This window comes from Ranitomeya imitator, chromosome 4 (assembly GCF_032444005.1).
Source record: "Ranitomeya imitator isolate aRanImi1 chromosome 4, aRanImi1.pri, whole genome shotgun sequence".
Lineage (NCBI taxonomy): Eukaryota > Metazoa > Chordata > Amphibia > Anura > Dendrobatidae > Ranitomeya > Ranitomeya imitator.
The window spans coordinates 369,823,702-369,846,216 of record NC_091285.1 but is presented as its reverse complement, the minus strand read 5'-3'; the positions used below and the strand labels follow the sequence as shown (position 1 = coordinate 369,846,216).

General features: G+C 42.5%; 1 protein-coding gene across 4 annotated transcripts in view; it reads left to right on the top strand.

Moving 5' to 3' along the window:
- Positions 1-22,515, top strand: part of CACNA2D1 (calcium voltage-gated channel auxiliary subunit alpha2delta 1) — a 1,366,870-nt gene that overhangs the window by 1,330,827 nt on the left and 13,528 nt on the right. For all 4 annotated transcript variants that reach the window (XM_069765154.1, XM_069765155.1, XM_069765153.1 and 1 more), the window contains 3 exons: positions 123-178; positions 12,081-12,210; positions 21,759-21,871. In XM_069765154.1, the coding sequence (XP_069621255.1) occupies positions 123-178; positions 12,081-12,210; positions 21,759-21,871 (299 nt within the window). The remainder of the gene's footprint in view (positions 1-122; positions 179-12,080; positions 12,211-21,758; positions 21,872-22,515) is intronic.

Below are 22,515 nucleotides of genomic sequence, written 5' to 3'. Positions count from 1 at the left end.
TAATTTCAATATATTAAGATAATAAAAACTTTGATGGGAGCGCTTCTTTTTCTTTAATAAAAATGCTTTACATTGCTTGTGTACAGTTGATTTTAATAATTTCTTATAAATATTTCTCTCAGGTCTTTATTACAACAGTTGTTCTTGAGTCTTACTTTCCCACGGTATAATGAAGCAGGTATGTGTTGTTCTACTTTTTTTTTACTGTTTATTGGGGTTATTGCAATTTGTAAATTAGGCTAAATTGATGTGTTTATAATAATAAAAGAGGTTATTGATGTATTTAGTAATTTTTGTTGATAAAGTGCTTTGCATCCTCCCAAATGTCAAATATCATATCAGGATTTTGATATTTATGTTTCTAAAAGTTAAAGGGTTAATTGCATGTCATAAATGGATAGTGTATTGAAAGCATTTGCCATTTTTGATCAGTGGAGTTTTAGTCTCCAAGACCCCCAGCATTTCAGGGAACTTTACCAATTTTGAGAATGAGGGACTGTTGTCCTGATTTAGCACTGTATCCCTTTCAGTAGATAAATATAAATATGAGAAGGCTAAATATAATCTATCCTACTAGGATAAAAAAAAATAAATAAAATGATAAAAGTTCAGATAAACTGGATCATGTGGCCTTTTTTGTTGTAAGTGTTCTGTTTCTATGTTTATGTTTCCATTACAGTAGCTCTAGTGTCCGCTATTGTGAAGGGAACTGAAGTTCAACCCGACTTTAAGGGAACCTGACAACTAAGTCAAGCTGCAATACTTTTAAAAGCCAGACATGGATTATATGACTAGGATGACTAGTCGAAGAGCTTCTCCTTGCTCCATGCCTTTAGATTGACAGGTGTAGATTTTGAGAGACCTTTCCCTATTGGGGAGAAAGGCAGGGAATCACCAAAAGGGACCAGCCACTTAGACTAAAATCCTTTCATAATGATGTATACAAGGCTTCAATAAAAGAGCCATATCTGATTTAAGCTATCTGAGACCCAAGCAGCATGAATCAGCTGTTAGGTTCCCTGTAAGTGAAGACAAAATTGTGACATGACATTCTCTTTCATAGTTGGTAGCCAGAAGCATTGTTATGCATGAGAATCACAGGAATGTTGGGGGTCCCAGAATTTGAAAATGCACTAATTACAAATTGATAGCATATTCTAGTGATATGTCACACTTTAGCTGATCAAAGGAACTATTGGAGAAATCAGCACAAAATATCGGATAGACACAATGAGCTTTTGCTCAGATTAAACTAACCTGATTTATCCGTTAGGAAAGCCTAGAATGTAAGACATCAGCTGCAGCAGATCCACAGGTCAGCAAGTGACCATAAGACATTAATGAAAGGGATTTAGTGGATGATTTACGCGCTGCTGAAAGTACTGAAAGTACGGGTGGAATAAACCACCACCTTTTCAACTTTTACCGGGATATGTGTCTCAGTACTTTCAGCAGCGCGGCAATCATTCACTAAATCCCTTTCTTTGAGGACACTTTAGCTGAAGGGAGATGGTTAGGATTCCGCAGCGATTTTTGGCTGCACAGTGGTCATGAGTAATTCATTGTTTTATTACTACACAAACTGATTGTTTCCCTATGGGGAAAGTAGTTCAAGAAAGGTAGGAATTCAATATTAGTTGGCTTCTTTCCCCATAGGAAAACTTTGGTTGTGTAATGGTCATATTAACCAAAAGTCACTGATGAGCTCTAGCATTATCAAAATTTGCAACTGGTTTTAAAATTCAACTAAAATAATTAAAACTAGAAAAGCTATTACTAGGTTATATTAAAGGGGTTTTTTTTCTGAAGTTTTTAAAAATATTCAAGAAATTAAAAAATAATAAGCTTTTTACTATACTAATTTAAAAAACTGACCGGCACATCCAAACATAGACTAAGTGTGAACAGGTGATGAGCTTAGTGTCAAAAAGACCGCTCAAACAAAAAATATTTAGGATCCTAAAACCAACTAAAAAACCAAAAAACAACAAGGACCCCTAAAATATAACTTTTATTAATTAAAGCTAAAATCTGTTTGTTCCAAATTTGGAAACATTGGTGTATAAATACATAACAATATGAACACAAGGAGAGAACCCGATAAGGTCTAACAGACCCTGTCAGGTGCCCTAATGCTGATCCCTACCTGACAGCAGAGGTTGGCACCCTAAGTTTCAGCGGTAGGCGTCCCCACTCCTCGACGGCTGGACCTGATAGCCCTATGAAAAAGGGTGGCTTTTATATGGTTGTTTTTGATAAGTATGCTCTGGGGTCCCCTGTTTTGTTGGGATGCTTTTGTTATTCTGTGCTTTTGTGGGCCACTGTCCCATTAGGAGTATTCTTATACCTAGGGATCATTTGACCAGTTAAAAATTTGGGACATATGCAACTACAGGGTTGACTTGAATACTATGAAAATCAGGTGGAGTGGCCCTTTGCTATTTTTCATTTTGAATAAACAAGGCATTGGTATTGTGTGTCTACCCAATGAGTCGTTATAATCTTCTATTATTCCCTATCAGGGACTCTTTTTGGGGGGGCATATAACAAATTTTGTGTTTTTTTGCATTGTTAAGTTTTTTTGATTTTTTTCTCCTTTATTTTCTGCATTTTTTTGAGATTTTATATTTTTTTCAATTTTTGGGTATTGACTACACTGGTACTTTTTTCTACGTCTTTTTAGGGAATGCAGGGTTTGTATAGGGCTATCAGGGCCAGCTGTCGATGAGCGGGGGCGCCTACCGCTGAAACTTAGGGTGCCAATCTCTGCTGTCAGGTAGGGACCAGCGTTAGGGCACCTGACAGGGTCTGTTAGTCCTTATCGGGTTCTCTCCTTGTGTTCATATTGTTATGTATTTATACACCAATGTTTCCAAATTTGGAACAAACAGATTTTAGCTTTAATTAATAAAAGTTATATTTTAGAGGTCCTTATTGTTTTTTGGTTCGTTTGATGAACTTAGTGTCACCAACTCATATACTTCTGAGTGCGCACTCCGCCTTTAAGCCACAGGTGGTTTTAATCACAGCAGGATTACTACCCCTCCACAGAGAGAAAGATTTTAGTCTAAGAGAGGACTCACATTAGGTTCCCATTCAGATGAAGACTTTATTCTCAGAGAAGAAAGGCATTGTCAGGTCCTGGTGATACAAGAAATGCCTTATTGTGGCTACCAGGTACACATGAATTGGCCAATTTATGCGCTAAACTTTGTAAAATTTTCATCTTTCTAGTGCAGTAATGCAATTCAATTTTCATATTTCATGTGTTCAAGTTTTGGCGCTACAGTGTACTGCCTTATTTATTTGAATTTTTACTATACTACCATAACTGAAAGAAAAATCCTTTATGAATTCAAGATTCAATCTGGTGGAGAACGAGTTTATATAAATTGCTGAATACTATGTACACATGGATGCATACAAAAGCAATTTGATCTAGATTCTTTACCTCCTGTTCTGCATATGGAATTTAAAGTTCACTTTAATATCATTGTTGCCATCATCTGTATAATCTACTAACTACTTTTACTGTCAGTGACTAAAATATGTTTGCTCCAGACAATGCACAATATGAAAGATCTGTTTTGTCTAAGGTATGATTTATTGCCTTGGACTAGGGTCCAGTAAATAATGATCTAACAGACACTTTCCTCTAAGGTATCACAAATCTTTCCAGTGTCTTTTATTCTGTCTTGTGATGAAGTCACTATAGGTCAGTAGACTTTACTTGTGAGGTAAAGCAGTTTTAGACTTAAACGTGAAACATATTTATTATCTCTTTTTCTTTAGAAACAAAATTAATTTGGAAGCTATTCAGGCAACTCTATTCTAAAATGTGAAAAGTATAATATGCATCCACATCTGCCTAAATATACACTGTAAATGTAGTCTAGTGTACATTCGCTTAATTATATAAAGTAGATTTTAAAATATTTTGAAAACTCCATACTGTACTGTGTATAATATTCATATGTAGAAGTCATGTGTGAATAAGTTTCTAACTAATGTTTTATCTTTTATCAAAATGTAGGACTCTACTTTATTCAGCTACACATTCATTAGCCAGAACACAACATAATGGAATTTAAATTTTACATGTTTAGCCCAATAACTTTTTTTAAAAATAACAGAAACCTCACTGCAATGAGGTAGTATAGGAAATCAAAGCAGCTGTTAAGTGAAGGTCAGAAAAGTACATGTTGAAATTTGATGAACCTGATATGTTCTTACAAAGCGCCAAATCTGTAGGTGATTTACACTGTATCCTTGGAGCAATTTGTAATAATATCACTTGGCTGCAGAAGGAGACCTAAGGAGAACTATTCATTCTGTATACAAAAAGCCAAAGGGCAATAATGAGTAAAATTCAAGGATAAAGAAATATGTAGTGAAGACGTGTCAGGGAAAGTCTTCTGCCTTGGGGATACAAAACCATTTGATCATAGTATTCTAGTGACTGTATTGTTACTGTAAAAAAAAAAAATTACCCAAATTTACAATTTACAGCCAACTGATTTTTTCAAGGTCATTAACACCACTGGATTATTTCCTTTAAAACTGTGAGGCTATGTGCACAAGTTCAGGATTTCTTGCAGAAATTTCCTGAGAAAAATCTGAGATTTTCTGCTAGAAATCTGCATGCGTTTTTTCCGTGTTTTTGGTGCGTTTTTTTGCAGATTTTTCCACACATTTCCCAATGCATTATATAGCGGGAAATCTGCAAGAAATCCGCAAAATTAATGAACATTCTGCATTTTTTACCGCAATGCGTTTTTTTCGTGGGAAAAAAACGCATCATGTGCACAAAAATTGCGGAATTCATTCTAAATGATGGGATGTATAATGTATGCTTTTTTTGCGGTTTTATAGCGTTTTTATAGCGAAAAATCAGCAACGTGTGCACACAGCCTTAAACTCATCAAATGCTAGAAAAATGAAACCACAATAAGATTCTTTATTGCAATGTAAGAATGGAATTTCTAATTTCATTGACTAAGTTTGCACATAGCAAACTTAGATTTTCTTACAAATTAGTGTTCCATGTAGTAATTCACGAGTAGATACTGTCTTACTCTATGACCTTAGCAGCTTGGACTGTATACATGGAATCAATACTGGTTAGCATTCTCATTTTGTTGATCACCAAATTGACATCCGTTAGTTTGCTTTTCTCCAAACCCACATCTCTGTTCATATGCCTTCAAAAAAACATAAAATTGTTGTGGGTGAAACGGGCCAGCTAGAGTTGATGTGCAAGGCCTGATGAGAGGCATTGTGATAAATGAGCTACAGTGCCTTGCGAAAGTATTCGGCCCCGTGGAACTTTTCAACCTTTTCCCACATATCATGCTTCAAACATAAAGATACCAAATGTAAATTTTTGGTGAAGAATCAATAACAAGTGGAACACAATTGTAAAGTTGAACAAAATTTATTGTTTATTTTAAATTTTTGTGGAAATTCAAAAACTGAAAAGTGGGACGTGCAATATTATTTGGCCCCTTTAACTTAATACTTTGTTGTACCACCTTTTGCTGCGATTACAGATGCAAGTCGCTTGGGGTATGTCTCACTTTTGTACATCGAGAGTCTGAAATTCTTGCCCATTCTTCCTTGGCAAACAGCTCGAGCTCAGTGAGGTTTGATGCAGATCATTTGTGAACAACAGTTTTCAGCTCTTTCCACAGATTCTCAATTGGATTGAGGTCTGGACTTTGACTTGGCCATTCTAACACCTGGATACGGTTATTTGTGAACCATTCCATTGTAGATTTTGCTTTATGTTTGGGATCATTATTTTGTTGGAAGACAAATCTCCGTCCCAGTCTCAGGTCTTTTGCAGACTCCAACAGGTTTTCTTCAAGAATGGTACTGTATTTGGCTCCATCTATCTTCCCATCAATTGTAACCATCTTCCCTGTCCCTGCTGAAGAAAAGCAGACCCAAACCATGATGCTGCCACCACCATGTTTGACAGTGGGGATGTGTGTTCAGGGTAATGAGCTGTGTTGCCTTTACGCCAAACATATCTTTTTGCTTTGTTGCCAAAAAGTTCAATTTTGGTTTCATCTGACCAGAGCACCTTCTTCCACATGTTTGGTGTGTCTCCCAGGTGGCAAACTTTAAACAACACTTTTTATGGATATCTTTGAGAAATGGCTTTCTTCTTGCTACTCTTCCATAACAGCCAGATTTGTGCAGTGTATGACTGATTGTTGTCCTATTGACAGACTGTCCCACATCAGCTGTAGATGTCTGCAGTTCATCCAGAGTGATCATGGGCCTCTTGGCTGCATCTCTGATCAGTCTTCTCCTTGTTTGAGATGAAAGTTTAGAGGAACGGCCGGGTCTTGGTAGATTTGCAGTGGTATAATACTCCTTCCATTTCAATATGATCGCTTGCGCAGTGCTCCTTGGGGTGTTTAAAGGGAACCTGTCACCCCCCTCAGGCATTTGTAACTAAAAGAGCGACCTTGTGCAGCACTAATACTGCATTCTGACAAGGTAGCTCTTTCAGTTATGCTCCCTGCACACGCTGAAATAAACACTTATAAAATGTGCCCCCACATACCGTGAAATCGTCCCGGGGGCGGGTCTTTCCCCCCTAATCAGACACAGCACAGCCGTCACTCTGGGCCGGGAGCCACCTTCTCTTGCTTCATCAACATCCCCGGTGCCTGCACTGCAAGTATTTTTTTCCGGGCATGCGCAGTTGCGCTGCCCTTCAAACTTACAGCGCAGGCACCAGGGACGCTACTGAAGCAAAAGGAGGCGCCACCTGGAGAGGCGGCTGTGCTGCGTCTGATTAGGGGTGTTAGGGACACTATATCCACCTTCTTCTTAAGCATATAAGCTTAATTTTATTTATTCAATTATTTATCAGTAATTTTTCATGAGAAACTTTTTACTGTAATATACTATGTTTCTTATATATTTTCATGTCCATGCGCTGACTGAACTGCGTTCTAGTGTGCAGATAATTAATTTATCTTAAATAAAAGTTAAATTGTAATGTGTCAGATATTTATTTTTCTAGTTTTCATCAATTATGTTTATTGTACTATTTTTAAATGGTTTGTCTTATGAAGACAGCCCCTGACCATATATTATATATTTTTTGCTCATATAGACTGGCTTAAGGAACCCCTTCTATCAGCAAGAATATTGAGCCTCTATGGTGAACCCAAACTATGCAAGCATTGCAGAAGCCTAATAATTTTAATGGATAGGTTATAGGGAAGGGTAGAAGGTAGGGAAAGAATGTGCAATAAAATTTAACTTTTATTATATATAAATAACTAATGTGTAATTATGTCCAATGGGCTCTGGCAACACAAATACTATAATATTAATATATGCCATATATACATATCTTTCCTGCAACTGCTGCAAGTGAGATATCTAGTCGGAAGCCACATATGATAAAATCTAAATAGTAAAGGCTAGAAAATGGAAACTTACTGGCTTCTAGCCAAATGGTGTTTTCTTCAATTGATGTTCCGTTTAAAAAGGTATACGATCCTTAAGCATTCCACTGTAAAAGTGACAAATGCAACATTGCTGGTGGTCCAACCACAAGGATTGCATACCTTTAAAACCACATATACGGTAGGAGGAGTTTAAATGGTGATTGAGTAAGCATCCTGGAGCTAGATCCAAAGTACTAATGTAAACAGACATTGACTATCGCTATCAGTAACATAGACTTTAAATTGAGCTGTAGAACACATACAGTACTATGGGGTGTGTGTTGATCAATAATAGCTGTCACTTAATTTAACAAAACTATAAGAAATAGGAATTCACTAGGAACAATCTTCACTCCTATTGAGATATGTGGATCATCTGTTGCATGTTACCTACACAGGTAACTGCTAGTGATATCATGAGGTGCTGTTCCGCAATAGATGTGGTTGTTAAACTCATTAAATGACCATTCGCAGTTTCACTGTACCATCCATATATGTGGGGTAGTTGTGGGAGACTTTACTGTAGTGTACGCTACTGGAACTGGAATTACTGCAGCTACTGGCACCAGAGTTGCCCTCCAATACTTGTTAAAGGATTTAAAGTCCTCATTGCAATTACAGAGCCTCTGAAGAGCCATGGATGGTTATTTTGCTTCACTACATTACTTGCCCAGGAGTGGTTAATTTGCACAACTGCTGCCTTCTTTGGATGTGGAGCCATTTCTCAGGCTCCATCTCTGGAATAGAACCCTGATTCTCCATTACCTTTGGTCACCATGGAAGGGAGACCATACTGCATGGGGGAGTGGTCGGAAGGGAGAGTGGCTCACTATCTGGGCAAGTCCCAAACATCCCTTGCATGGGGAGGGTGAGGTGACTGGCCTCGAGAGGACACCAAGGCCATCCTGCTTGTCACCCACTGCACCCAGGGTGATGCACACGGTCGCTCGGGAGAGGGGTGAGTGTATGGGTGCCTATGCAGTACCTTCATCAGGCTAGGACCTGTCTCCACCGGTAGGGGTTCTCAACCAACCAGCGGACAGGTGCGGGGATTGTGAAAGGGGAGCTGGCATTTTTGTGCATGTCCTACCACCATGAACATGTTTGCCTTGTTGTGCTGCTTCTAGTACTCCACGAACATGGCAAGTGCTGATGATCCTATCGTCAGTGTTACTATCCAACTTGCTTCCTTGAAAAAAGCTTCAGGCTATGATGGATGAGGTAGTGGCACAGGGGGAAGAGGAAGAGGAACAGGGATCATTCACATCATTATCAGGACAATTATCCACACCTGGTTTGGAGGGTGGGTTCCTGCACCAACAGTTAGGGTACAGTTATGGAAGATGAGGAGTAGGAAATGTGTTCACTGCACTGTGGCACTCAAAGCAGCTTACAGGCTTCACAAGTGTGGCTGAGGATACAGACAACCCAGATAGTACACCTCCCACAGCTTGTATTTTCCTCTGGGCAGTCTGGCACAGATGAGCCATGCTGCTGTGCCTGTGCAATGACCCCCAAGTTATTATGTACCATCCTTACTTCTGTCACTGGATCAGGATAGGAAAATGCAGGAATACAATCACATGCTAGTAGATGCATTAATGACGGCATTCTCACCTGCCAGTGGGGGCTCAGTAGAAGCACAAGGCAAAAGCAGAGGAGGAAGTGGCCAGCGCAGTGAGAGGTCGCCAGCGCAGTGAGGGGTGGCATGGCTGAAATGTGGAAATTTTTCCTTAGCACACACCATAACATCCGGCACCACCATTTAATTCAGTCCATATTAGCAGGAAGCTGCATTAAAACATCATGGTGGAAGGGTACGTGTTCACATGTCTCCACGTACTGAATGATAGATCTGCCCCATTTAACTTCTGGGTCTCCAAATTATACACATGTCCTGGGATTGCTCTTTATGCCTTGGAGGTGCTAGCCTGCCCTGTGGCAAGTGTACTGTCAAAAAGTGTGTTTAGCACAGTCAGGCCCATCCACATCCCACAGTAAATATGGGCAATCTCACATTCATTAACCCCTTCCCGGCATACCCCATACTAGTACGGCGCATCTCGGGTCCCCTGCTTTGATGTGGGCTCCGGCGGTGAGCCCACATCAAAGTCGCAACATGCCAGCTGTTTTGTACAGCTGACATGTGCGCGCAATAGCAGCGGGTGAAATCGCAATTCACCCGCCGCTATTAACCTGTTAAATGCCGCTGCCAAACGCTGACAGCGGCATTTAACTGGCGCTTCCGGCCGCATGGCTGGAAATGAGCGCATTGCCGACCCGGTCACATGATCGGGGATCAGCGATGCATCAGGATGGTAACCATAGAGGTCCTTGAGACCTCTATGGTTACTGATGCCGGCTTGCTGTACGCTCGTAGCAAGCCTGCAATTCAATAAGCCGATCGAGTGGTGCCAGCTTCTAGCCTCCCATGGAGGCTATTAAAGCATGGCGAAAGTAAAAAAAAATGTTTTTAAAAATATGAAAAAAATATATAAAAGTTTAAATCACCCCCCTTTCGCCCCATCCAAAATAAAACATTAAAAAAAATCAAACCTACACATATTTGGTATCGCCGGGTTCAGAATTGCCTGATCTATCAATAAAAAATAGTGTTAACCTGATCGCTAATCGGCGTAGCGAAAAAAAAAAATCGAAACACCAGAATTACGTTTTTTTTGTCGCCGCGACATTGCATTAAAATGTAATAATGGCGATCAAAAGAACGTATCTCCACAAATGTGGTATCATTAAAAACGTCAGCTTGACACGCAAAAAATAAGCCCTCACCCGACCCCAGATCACGAAAAATGGAGACGCTACAGGTATCGGAAAATGGTGCATTCTTTTTTTCTTTTTTTTTAGCTAAGTTTTTAATTTTTTTTCACAACTTAGATAAAAAATAACCTAGACATGTTAGGTGTCTATGAACTCGTAATGACTTGGAGAATCATAATGGCAGGTCAGTTTTAGCATTTAGTGAGGCTAGCAAAAAATTGTGGGATTGCACTTTTTTCACAATTTCACCGCACTTGGAATTTTTTTCCTGTTTTCTAGTACAAGACATGGTAAAACCAATGGTGTTTTTCAAAAGTACAACTCGGTCTGCAAAAAATAAGCCCTCACTTCACCATATTGACAGAAAAATAAAAAAGTTATGGCTCTGGGAAGGAGGGGAGCGAAAAACAAAAACACAAAAATGAAAAAGGGCCGCGGGAGAAGGGGTTAAAATGAACCAGGCGTGGATCCCACAGGACTTGTCTATACCTTTGGCTGACTAGAGAAGTAAACCAACTGCACCCAGATATTCTTGTACTTCACTGCAGATTGTTTGTTCTCTTTGCCATTCCCAAAGTGTTGGCATCTTCACAAGAAACCTCCTCTTAGAAACAAAACTGAAAGAATAAAACAAAAAATGGAAAAAGAAATAAAACGTGTTGGCTATCTCCTTCTCCGCCTCTTACACCTACACTGTCACGTACACCTCTACATCCTCTTCCACTTGGACCTCCGCCTCCTGGTTCAAGATTATTTTTTATTATGCTATGTTAGTTTAAATGGATTTTCCCATGAACAAAGTTTATTTTGATCAATACATCTTGGGATAATGATAATTTCCACAATTGGATGTGTTTAAAAAATGTTCCTGTGCTGACATAATAAAAGTGCCCCTGCTATGTACTTTGTAATTGTTGTTTTTGACTGTGCATGGAACATGGCCTGCTCATACCACATCTGGGTAAGGGAGTATTCCGATTTGTATTCTTCTGGCTTCATTATGACTAGATGTGCTTGGCCTCACTCACTTCACTTGTATTGACCAAGGCTGAGCACATCTAATCGGAATGTGGCCCAAAATAGGCATTTTTCATACTTGCGCTCCCTTTGCTGGTATCTATATGTTTTCTACTCGCATTATGCTCTTGTAGAAATTGAGATTACAATATTCTTTTGTCTATCATTTTAATTTCCCTTAGGAATAATTTTTTTTGAGTCAAAAGAGATACTCAAGTTGTTGTAAAACCAAAAGATCTTTAAAATTGTGGTTTCTCCTAAACTCTATCATTTTTTTCCTCTGGTAAATTTTTCAAATCTGGATACCCAGATAAAAATGCCAGCTTTTTTGGACTTAATTAACAGTTTGTATTCACAACTGTGGGCCAAGTAGTGTGTAGAAAATATATTATTAAAATACTGCACCTTACACAAGGGCATGTATGTACTATAGGGACAGGATGTTTTTGATGCTATTTTAGTGGGTACAGAGAATTGGCTTCCACATTCGCTGAAATGTTAACATAAGAGCAAGTGAAAATGTACCTGACTCATGAAAATGAGACAAAATGGTCCAAACTTCCTGTTAACATTTCAGAGCGTGTGGAAGTCTCAAAACTCTTGAAAGGAGATGGCTTTTTTTGTAGCTGTGAAGCCCCTGTTTTCTATGGAACTTAGTTTCTTCAAGTTAGTTGTACCTTTTTATTGATTTGGTAAAATATTAAAAATATGAAACAGAAAAACAAATCATTATTTTTGAGGAGAAGTTGTCAACAGTTATAACATAATTTACTGGCACTATTAACACTCACTAAAAATATGCATGTTTTACAGTTGAATTTGATGAGGAAGAGTTTTCTGCAAATTTGGCAAAGCAAAGCTGTATCAAGGAACAAACCCAATATTTCTTTGAAAATGACAACAGATCTCTTAGTGGATATCTAGAATGTGCCAACTGCACAAGGTAATGAAAATGTTTATTTTAGTTGACTACATTGTATTATTATTAAAGGTATATGACAATACATTAACTTTTTTTTGGTTCAGCAGTAAAACCTAATGTTAGTGCTTACCATAAATGCAAGGCTCACCATAAAGCCAAGAGGGCTAATGAGGTTCTTGCCCTTGATGTTGACTCGCTGGAGATTCCCCAAAAAACTGTGTCCAGGTTATTTAGATATACTGTATAACTAAGACCGTTTGCTGAATCTTTTCCAGAAAAATAAATACCTAATTCCAAATAGCAAAACTAGGATTAATTAAGTGAAATGAGTAAAAATGCTAAAGTTCACTTATTTAGTTTTTTGTACACTTAGGCTTCTTTCACACTTCTGTTTTTACACTCTGCACAGGATCCGTCAAAATATTGAAATGACGGATCTTGTGCAGATAGTAAAAAACAGATTCACTGGGCCCGTTTTTCTGATGGACCCGTCGAGGCTATGTGCACCTGTTGTGTATGCGTCTTCAAAGCGGTTGTCCACTGCGAAAACGCATACTCAACACAACCCAGGTTAAAAATAATTAAAAAAATAAAAAATTGCAATATTCTTACCTTCCGGCATTCCGCGCAGCGTTACCGATGCTTGTGATGCTCCCGGCAGCTGGTGTTCCCAGTAATGCCTACACGTGCAATGACCTCTGATGATGTAGCGGTCTCGCGAGACCGCGACATCATCGGGTCATTTTGCAATGCATTACTGGGAACGCTAGCTGCCGGGAGCATCGCGAGCATCGGTAACGCTTCGAGGGATGCCGGAAGTAAGAATATTGCTGTTAGGACTGGCGGAACACATCAATTAATGATATTAGAGAATATGGGTTGCGTTTGCAGTCTGGGGTCCACAGTGCAGAGATGACACCTGCTGCTGAGTAATGGCGGATGGACGCTTGCTCACACGTGAGTAGACCTCACACAATGTGAATGGAAGCAAACTCTGTTGTAAATACACTGCGCCCTGTTAATAGTCACAGGGTGCAGCTGAAAGACACTAGTGGGATCCCTATGAATCACCCCCATTAAACTGGTGATTGGACTCACTCTGACCCTCGGTGTCTTTTAAACCTGCACCTGAGGACGCCCTGAGTCCAAGCAGGAATTCCCACCCTACACTCACCAGCTGTCAGGAAAGCACACTGATTGCGCACTGTGCTGTGCAGGCGGGCACTGCAAATAGACACAGAATCATGTGCTAAGTGTGCAGGTAGCACTGTCGGGCACTAGGTAGCTTCCACTATTCACGAGCAGTCAACAGCACTAGGAATGGGAATGATTAAGGAGCTTTCATTCATCAACAGACATTCATCTACATACATGTTATCAAATTTATACTAGTGCATAGCCGAGCGGCCATACAAACCTTTTATAGAAGTAGCACTCCAGGACGTTCCAGATGGTCCAATAGGAGCCGCAACAGGACCTGAGCATGTGACCCCAACCTCAAATGGGAGGTCGTCCCATGGGCATGCTCAGTATGGGAAAAGCTGGACTTAGTCCCAGAAACGCCGGCTCGCTGCTGATTAGTGGTGGCTACAAAGGCAGAGCCTGGAAAGGCAGCAGTAACCAAGTGCACAGTATCAACTTGAGCCAGATGCTGGGATCTACATCTCTGCTGAGCAGGTTCCACTGCGGCTGGAAGAGAATTGGAGACCAGATGGTTCGGGATTCCCACTGTGCAGCGGCAGGAACTCGACACCTAACATTACACCCCTCCTAGGGCCCCCCTCCTTAGACCTCGCTACTCTCGAAGGCCGCGATGAGCTGCGGAGCCCGAATGTGGTCCCAGGACCTGTGCTCTGGGCCATGACCCTTCCAATCCACCAAATAGAATCTTTTGCCACGTACCACCTTACACCCCATGATGGCGTTCACCTCGTAATCGTCCGTAGATGAACCCGATGTCCTGACAGATGATTCGGAAATCCGGGACATGTGAACGGGCTTTAAGAGGGACACTTGAAAGGTGTCAGAGATGCCTAGGCGTGGAGGAAGGGCCAGACGGTAGACCACAGGGTTAACCTGTTTCAGGACCTTGAAGGGACCCAAGTAGCGAGGTGCAAACTTAGCGGACTCAACTCACAGCCTGATGTTATGGGCAGAGAGCCACACTAAATTGCCAAGAGCAAAGGTCGAGCGGGGCGCCAATGTGCATCGGTGGAGACCCTCATTCTCTTCATGGAGGCCCAGATGGCATCCTGTGTGCGGTCCCAAATGACGCATGCCTCCACAGCCCAGTCTGCCACCCTGGAGTCAGCGGAAGACACGGGCATGGGCACAGGAACCCACGGATGCTGGCCGTAATTAAGGAGAAATGGGGTCTGCCCAGTGGAGTCGGCTACGGCGTTGTTCAGCGCAAACTCTGCCCATGGTAGCAAGGATGCCCAGCATCCTGCCTGGCTGAGACAAAATATCACAGGTATGTGACCAGGGTCTGCTTAGCCCTCTCTACCAACCCATTCATCTCGGGATGGTATGCTGAAGAGAGATTCAGCTCAATGCAGAGAAGACGACAAAGCTCTCTCCAGAACCAAGACACAAACTGGGAATCCCGGTTACTGACAATTTTTTCTGGCATACCGTGTAGGTGGAAAACGTGCTTGATAAACAATGCCACCAAGACCCGTGTAGAAGGTAGCTGTGGAAGCGGCACCAAGTGCACCATTTCGGAAAAATGGTCTGTGACTACCCAAATAATGGTGCAGCTATGGGACTTGGGTAAGCCCACCACAAAGTCCATGCTGACCATTTCCCAGGGCCTGTCTGCCACTGGCAGGGGGTAAAGTAGCTCAGAAGGCCATTGTCAAGGAGACTTATTCTTGACGCAGGAGACACACGCCCAAATATAGTCTCCGATACCACAGGCCATATGCGGCCACCAGTAGGTCCTCGCCAGAAGCTCAGATGTCCTTTTGGTCCCAAAGTGTCCACCCACCCTGGACAAGTGAGCCCAAGAGAGAACATCCGGTCACAAATTAGATGGCACAAAAGTCTTGCCCGGGGGCACTGACTCTAGCGAAACCAGGGCCACGGTCCTCAGGCTCTCAGAAGGGACAATAAGCCAAGGTTCCTCTCCTTCTCCGCTGATGACACAACGAAGCAGTAGAGAGCGTCGGCACGAATGTTCTTCTCCCCGGAGAGAAAATGGAGGGTGAAATGGAACCGGGAGAATAACAGCGACCATCTAGCCTGGTGAGAATTTAGCCACTTGGCAGTCTGTATACACCAAATTTTTGTGGTCGGTGTAAACTTGGAAGGGAAAGCGAGCCCCCTCCTGGAGGTGTCTCCACTCCGAGAAAGCCAACTTCATGGCTAGCAATTCCCTGTCCCCAATGGAATAATTCCTCTCCACTGGTGTGAAGAAGAAGCAAGGATGCTTCCGACCTTGAGCATTCTTCTGGAAGAGGACTTCTCCAGCACCGATGGAAGAGGCATCCACTTCCATGATAAATGGTTTATCAACATTGGGGCTATGTAAAATGGAAGCTAGCGAAGCATGACTTAATAGAGAGAAAGGCCTTGGAAATCTCCGACCACAATTTGGGATTTGCTCCCTTCTTGGTGAGGGCAACCAAGGGAGCTACCAAAGTTGAGAAGTGGGGAACGAACTGGCGATAATTAATGAACCCCATAAAGTGCTGCACTGCTATAAGAGAATGGGGTTCCTGCCAGTCCATCACAGCCTGTAGCTTGGCAGGATCCATGGCTAATCCCCGGGCGGAGATGGTATAGCCCAGGAAAGGCAAGGATTCCTGCTCAAACACACATTTCTCCAACTTGGCATAGAGGGAGTTTGCACGTAGAAGGTCGTAGACTTTGCAAACATCTCTCCGGTGGGAGTCTATATCTGGAGAGTAGATGAGAATATCATCCAGATAGACTGCGACTAAGGTGGAGAGCATATCCCGGAAGATATCATTCACAAAGTCTTGGAAAACGAAAGGGACTTTACAGAGCCCGAAGGGCATCACCAGGTATTCATATTGCCCGTTCCTGGTGTTAAATGCCGTCTTCCATTCGTCCCCCTCACGGATGCGAATCAGGTTGTAAGCACCCCGCGGATTAAGTTTAGTAAATTCCCTCGCTCCCCGCAACCTTTTAAATAGCTTTGATATCAGAGGCAGAGGGTATTTGTTCTTAATGGTGATGGCGTTAAGACCCCTGTAATCAATGCATGGACGGAGTTCTCCATTCTTCTTCTGCATGAACAAGAACCCAGCCCCTGCAGGTGACACTGCCTTCCTAAAGAATCCTCTTGCCATATTCTCCTGGATGTATTGGGACACTGCCTCCGTCTCAGGGAGAGATGGGATAGATTCGACCCCGGGGAGGCTCTGCACCAGGCAAGAGGTCAATAGAACAGTCATTGGGGCGGAAGGGTCTCTGCAGCCCTCTTGAAGAATACATCCGCATAGGACCAATAGTGCTTGGGGAGAGAGGAAAGATCTGCGGGTACTTCAGTAGTAGCAACCTGAACGCACTCCCTGAGACATCTGCCCTCACAAAATTCACTCCATCCCAAAATTCTCCCTGTGGACCACTCTATATGTGGGGAGTGATAACATAACCAGGGTAACCCAAGCAGGATCTCTTCTATCCCCTTGTGAATGACCAGTAAAGAAATAATCTGATGGGATGGCAATATAGAAAAAGTAAATGGGATGGTCTGGTGTGTTATCTGTGAGGGCAGTGTCCCAGTGACCCATTCACCACTCTTACAGTCACTGGTTTGGCGAGCATCACCAGGGGTATTGTGTGTTGTTGGGCGAAGGAAGAAGACATGAAGTAGCCCGCTGCCCCGGAATCCATGCAAAGCTCTACGGTATGAGTGGATGGGCCTATAATAAATGTCCCCTTGAAGGACAGTTTGGAGGAAAATGTCGCCATGTCTAGCGTACCTGCTCCTACAGTGCCTACAAGTAGTATTCAACCCCCTGCAGATTTAGCAGGTTTACACATTTGGAATTAACTTGGCATTGTGACATTTGGACTGTAGATCAGCCTGGAAGTGTGAAATGCACTGCAGCAAAAAAGAATGTTATTTATTTGTTTATTTTTTTTTTTAAATTGTGAAAAGTCTTTTCAGAGGGTCATTTATTATTCAACCCCTCAACCCACCAGAATTCTGTTTGGTTCCCCTAAAGTATTAAGAAGTAGTTCAGGCACAAAGAACAATGAGCTTCACATGTTTGGATTAATTATCTCTTTTTTTAGCCTTTTCTGACTATTTAAGACCCTCCCCAAACTTGTGAACATCACTCATACATGGTCAACATGGGAAAGACAAAGGAGCATTCCAAGGCCATCAGAGACAAGATCGTGGAGGGTCACAAGGCTGGCAAGGGGTACAAAACCCTTTCCAAGGAGTTGGGCCTACCTGTCTCCACTGTTGGGAGCATCATCCGGAAGTGGAAGGCTTATGGAACTACTGTTAGCTTTCCACGGCCTGGACAGCCTTTGAAAGTTTCCTCCCGTGCCGAGGCCAGGCTGGTCCGAAGAGTCAAGGCTAACCCAAGGACAACAAGGAAGGAGTTCCGGGAAGATCTCATGGCAGTGGGGACATTGGTTTCAGTCAATACCATAAGTAACGTACTCAACCGCAATGGTCTCCGTTCCAGACGAGCCCGTAAGGTACCTTTACTTTTAAAGCCTCATGTCAAGGCTCGTCTACAGTTTGCTCATGATCACTTGGAGGACTCTGAGGCTGACTGGTTCAAGGTTCTCTGGTCTGATGAGACCAAGATCGAAATCTTTGGTGCCAACCACACACGTGACGTTTGGAGACTGGATGCCACTGCATACGACCCCAAGAATACCATCCCTACAGTCAAGCATGGTGGTGTCAGCATCATGTTGTGGGGCTGTTTCTCAGCCAAGGGGCCTGGCCATCTGGTCCGCATCCATGGGAAGATGGATAGCACGGCCTACCTGGAGATTTTGGCCAAGAACCTCCGCTCCTCCATCAAGGATCTTAAGATGGGTCATCATTTCATCTTCCAACAAGACAATGACCCAAAGCACACAGCCAAGAAAACCAAGGCCTGGTTCAAGAGGCAAAAAATCAAGGTGTTGCAGTGGCCTAGTCAATCTCCTGACCTTATCCCAATTGAAAACTTGTGGAAGGATCTCAAGATTAAAGTCCACATGAGACACCCAAAGAACCTAGATAACTTGGAGAAGATCTGCATGGAGGAGTGGGCCAAGATAACTCCAGAGACCTGTGCCGGCCTGATCAGGTCTTATAAAAGACGATTATTAGCTGTAATTGCAAACAAAGGTTATTCCACAAAATATTAAACCTAGGGGTTGAATAATAATTGACCCACACTTTTATGTTTAAAATTTATAAAAATTTAACTGAGCAACAAAACTTTTTGGTTTGTAATATTTATGCATCTGTTAATAAATCCTTCTCTTGTTTGAAGTTTGAAGGCTCTAACTTATTTGCATCTTATTAAACCTGCTAATCTGCAGGGGGTTGAATACTACTTGTAGGCACTGTATAACCACTAGATGCTGACGTTTTCCCGACCGCTAGGGTCATTTCCTTGCATAATGTTCAGACTGTTGGCATACAGGAAAGACCTTGGGTGCACGAGCAGTCTGGGACTTAGACCCTGCCCATGACACCTCTATGGCCTCAGGTGGCTCCGACCCCTGGACCCGAGATTCCAGTCGTTTGGTGAAAATGGGAGCCAGGCGAAACCTCTGCCTTCACTGGGCTCGCTCCAACCTTCGCTCATTAAAATGAAGATCAATGCGGGTAGATCTAGCAAATTAGCTCCTCCAGTGTGACAGGAATCTCCCTAGTGGCAAAGGCGTCCTTCACATGGTCAGCCAGTCCCCTCCAGAACACTGGGATAAGACTTTATCCGACCAGTCCAGGTCAGATGCCAATGTCTGGAAGTGGATAGCAAAATGGCTGACCATGGACAAACCCTGTATCAATGCCAGCAGTTGGAGAGCCGAATCATGGGTGGCACGAGGTCCCATAAATACCTGTTTCAGAGTGTCCTGGATCCTTGGAGCACTCTGCACCACATGATTGTCATGCTCCCACAGCCGCATTGCCCACTCCAATGCTCTGCCCGACAGAAGATATACAATAAATCCCACTCTAGCCCGTTCCATGGGAAAACGTGCAGCCAGGAGCTCAAGATGTATGGCACGCTGGCTCACGAATCTCCGACACAGCTTATTGTTGCCAGCAAACTTATCCGGCAATGGAAGATGGGATAATGTCGGAGGAGGGGTGGCAGTGGACAAACTGGCTGCAGAAACACTAGCAGCCTGAACAGCTACTGCGGTAATATCCACAGCCGAGGTTGTACGCTCAAGAGCCGCCAACCTCCCCTCTAGCTGCTGAATGTGCCCCTGCAGTCGCTGTTTGTCCACCATTACTAGCCAGACCCTGGCGCTAGTATAATGTTAGGACTGGCGGAATGCACCAAATAATGATATTAGAGAATATGAGGTGTTTTCTCAGTCCGGGGTCCACCGTGCAGAGATGACACCTACTGCTGAGTATTGGCGAATGGGAGCTTGCTCACATGTGGGTTAGACCTCACCCAGTGTGAATGGAAGTGAACTCTATTGCTTCACAGAGTCGCCATAAATACGCTGCGCCCTGTTAACAGTTGTAAAGACACTTGGGGGATCCCTATGAATCACCCCCACTAAACTGGTGATTGGACTCGCTCTGACCCTCGGTGGCTTTTGAGCCCAGGCCTGAGGACGCCCTGAGTCAGATTCTGAATCCAAGCGGGAATTCCCACCCTACACTGACTGGCTGCCAGGAAAGCGCACTGATTGCGCACTGTGCCATACAAGCGGGCTTTGCCAATAGACACAGAATCGTGTGCTAAGTGTGCAGGCAGCACTGTCGGGCGCTAGGTAGCTTCCACCATTCGTGAACAGTCATCACCACTAGGAATGGGAATCATTAAGGAGCTTTCATCCATCAACAGACATTCATCTACACAGACATGTTATCAAGTTTATACTAGCACATGGCCGCTCCGCCATGCGAAACTTTTATAGAAGTAGCGCTCCAGGGCCTTTCAGATGGTCCAATAGGAGCCACAACAGGACCTGAGCATGTGACCCCCAACCTCCAATGGGAGGTCGTCCCGTGGGCATGCTCAGTATGGGAAAAGCTGGACTTAGTCCCAGAAATGCCTGCTCACTGCTGATCAGTGCTGGCTACAAAGGCAGAGCCTGGAAAGACAGCAGTAACCAAGTGCACAGTATCAGCTTGAGCCAGATGCTGGAATCTATATCTCTGCTGTGCAGGTTCCACTGTGGCTGGAGGAGAATGGGAGACCGCAGTAGACATGGTTCGAGATTCCCCTGTGCAGAGGTGGGAACGCAACACCTAGTAATTTCGATTTAAAAAAAAAAAATATATATATATATATTTTAACATTATATCTTGTTACTATTGATGCTGCATAAGCATTTTCTCCACCCGACGGACATCAATTTTCTGACAGATCCAGTGCACGACGGATGAAACGGATGGCCATCCGTCACAATCCGTCGCTAATACAAGTCTATGGGAAAAAACAGGATCCAGCAGAAAAATTTGCTGGATCCTGTTTTTTCAAAAATTGACGGATTTCGACGGGAGCTCAAAGACGAAAGTGTGAAAGAGGCTTTACAATTAAGATTATTCAACCCCCATTGTAAATTACTATATTTTTCAGACTATAAGAGACACTTTTTTCAAATTTGAGATGAAAATGGGGGTTCATCTTATAGTCCAAATGTAGCTGACCAGGGGTGCCACAGCTTAGGAGCGGGGTCACAGGAAGCATGGTCAGTTCTGCAGGCCTTGTGCTGGGAAGAAGGGATTTCCCAGGGGAGCAAGGCTGTGGGCCCTGGGCTTCAAGAAAATTTCAGCAGTGAGGCAGGAGCAGAGTGCACTGTCTGTAGATTGATTTCCCATCGGTGGGCTTCAGGAAAATTTCGGCCTCCGGCGGCGCAAATTCGTATTTTACAGCAGCAACTATTTATCATTTCCAAGACCATTTACAGTTTCCCGTGTTAAAGAATTGCAGTGTATCCATAAAAATCAGATGAGCTACTGTGTCATGCAATTTTTTTTGCCACCCATGAACTTGAATAGGGGAATCTTGTCCGATTTCCAGGAGAAAATTGAGCGTGATGCAATTTTTTTCACATACAGATTCGGACAGTGAAAAAAATCATTCATCGGCACTGTATCATTGAATAACTTTTGTCCAAATGCAATCTGTTCCTTTAACAGATATCTCTCAAACTAAAAATACTGTGGTGTTCATGAGACCCCTAAATTTGTACTTTACACACTGCTAAGATTCAACATGATACAGTGCATGATGAAAGTCATGTCTGACCCAGAAAACCCTTTGGATTAAAGTATTTTTGGTATAGTTCTTGTTCGGTGTAGTTTTGGGCAGCAATGTATAATATTGACATTTAGCTTTGCTTAGCTCTGTAATTGATAACTAAACAAACCATCCAATTTCTTCCAGAATTTATCACGTTGAAAAGATTCTTAACACCAATTTATTATTCATAATTGCTGACAACCCACACACGTGCGAGCTCTGTGACCAGCAGCCACTAATACAGGCAGAACAACGTTGTATCCTTTGTAACAAAAAACTATTGTTTTTATGTCTATGCAATGGTCCATTTACACTGGGTGATGTAGAATGTTAAATGATCGCCGTACAGAACATGTTAATGAGTTGGGGTTATTTAGTACCCTGTTTATACAGGCCAACCCTGCTTGGGATGCTCGCTGAATGGTCTGTAATAAATTATTCGGTGGTCGTAGGCTGACATTGTTTTCAACAGCACACATTTATGACAATTTGCTTCTGAGAACAAAAATCTTTTGTGTAGCACAAAAGATCTTTTCACCCCATGAACGTAATGTTCATACTGCCGATCACGTGCCAACTGCTTTCTTATCTTCTTTCCATTGAGACCATTGAGAGAATTGGAAACGATAGTTTGGTTTTTGATCAGCAATATGGAAATCCTATATGGATTGGTCATACAACAAGCATGGGGATTTTGGAAGCTAGAGAATCCTAGCAGTAGTAAATTCTACACTTTGTGGATTCTGTATGTAAGAGCTCATGTCAAATGTTAAAAAGTCCCAAACATCCCATTTCATGAATTGTCTTATGGAGATAAGGCCAGGAGATGTTATTTGTGGTAACTGCTTTAGGTTTCTAAGACAACAGTAATTATTAAATTTGTTAGTAGATAAAACACAAC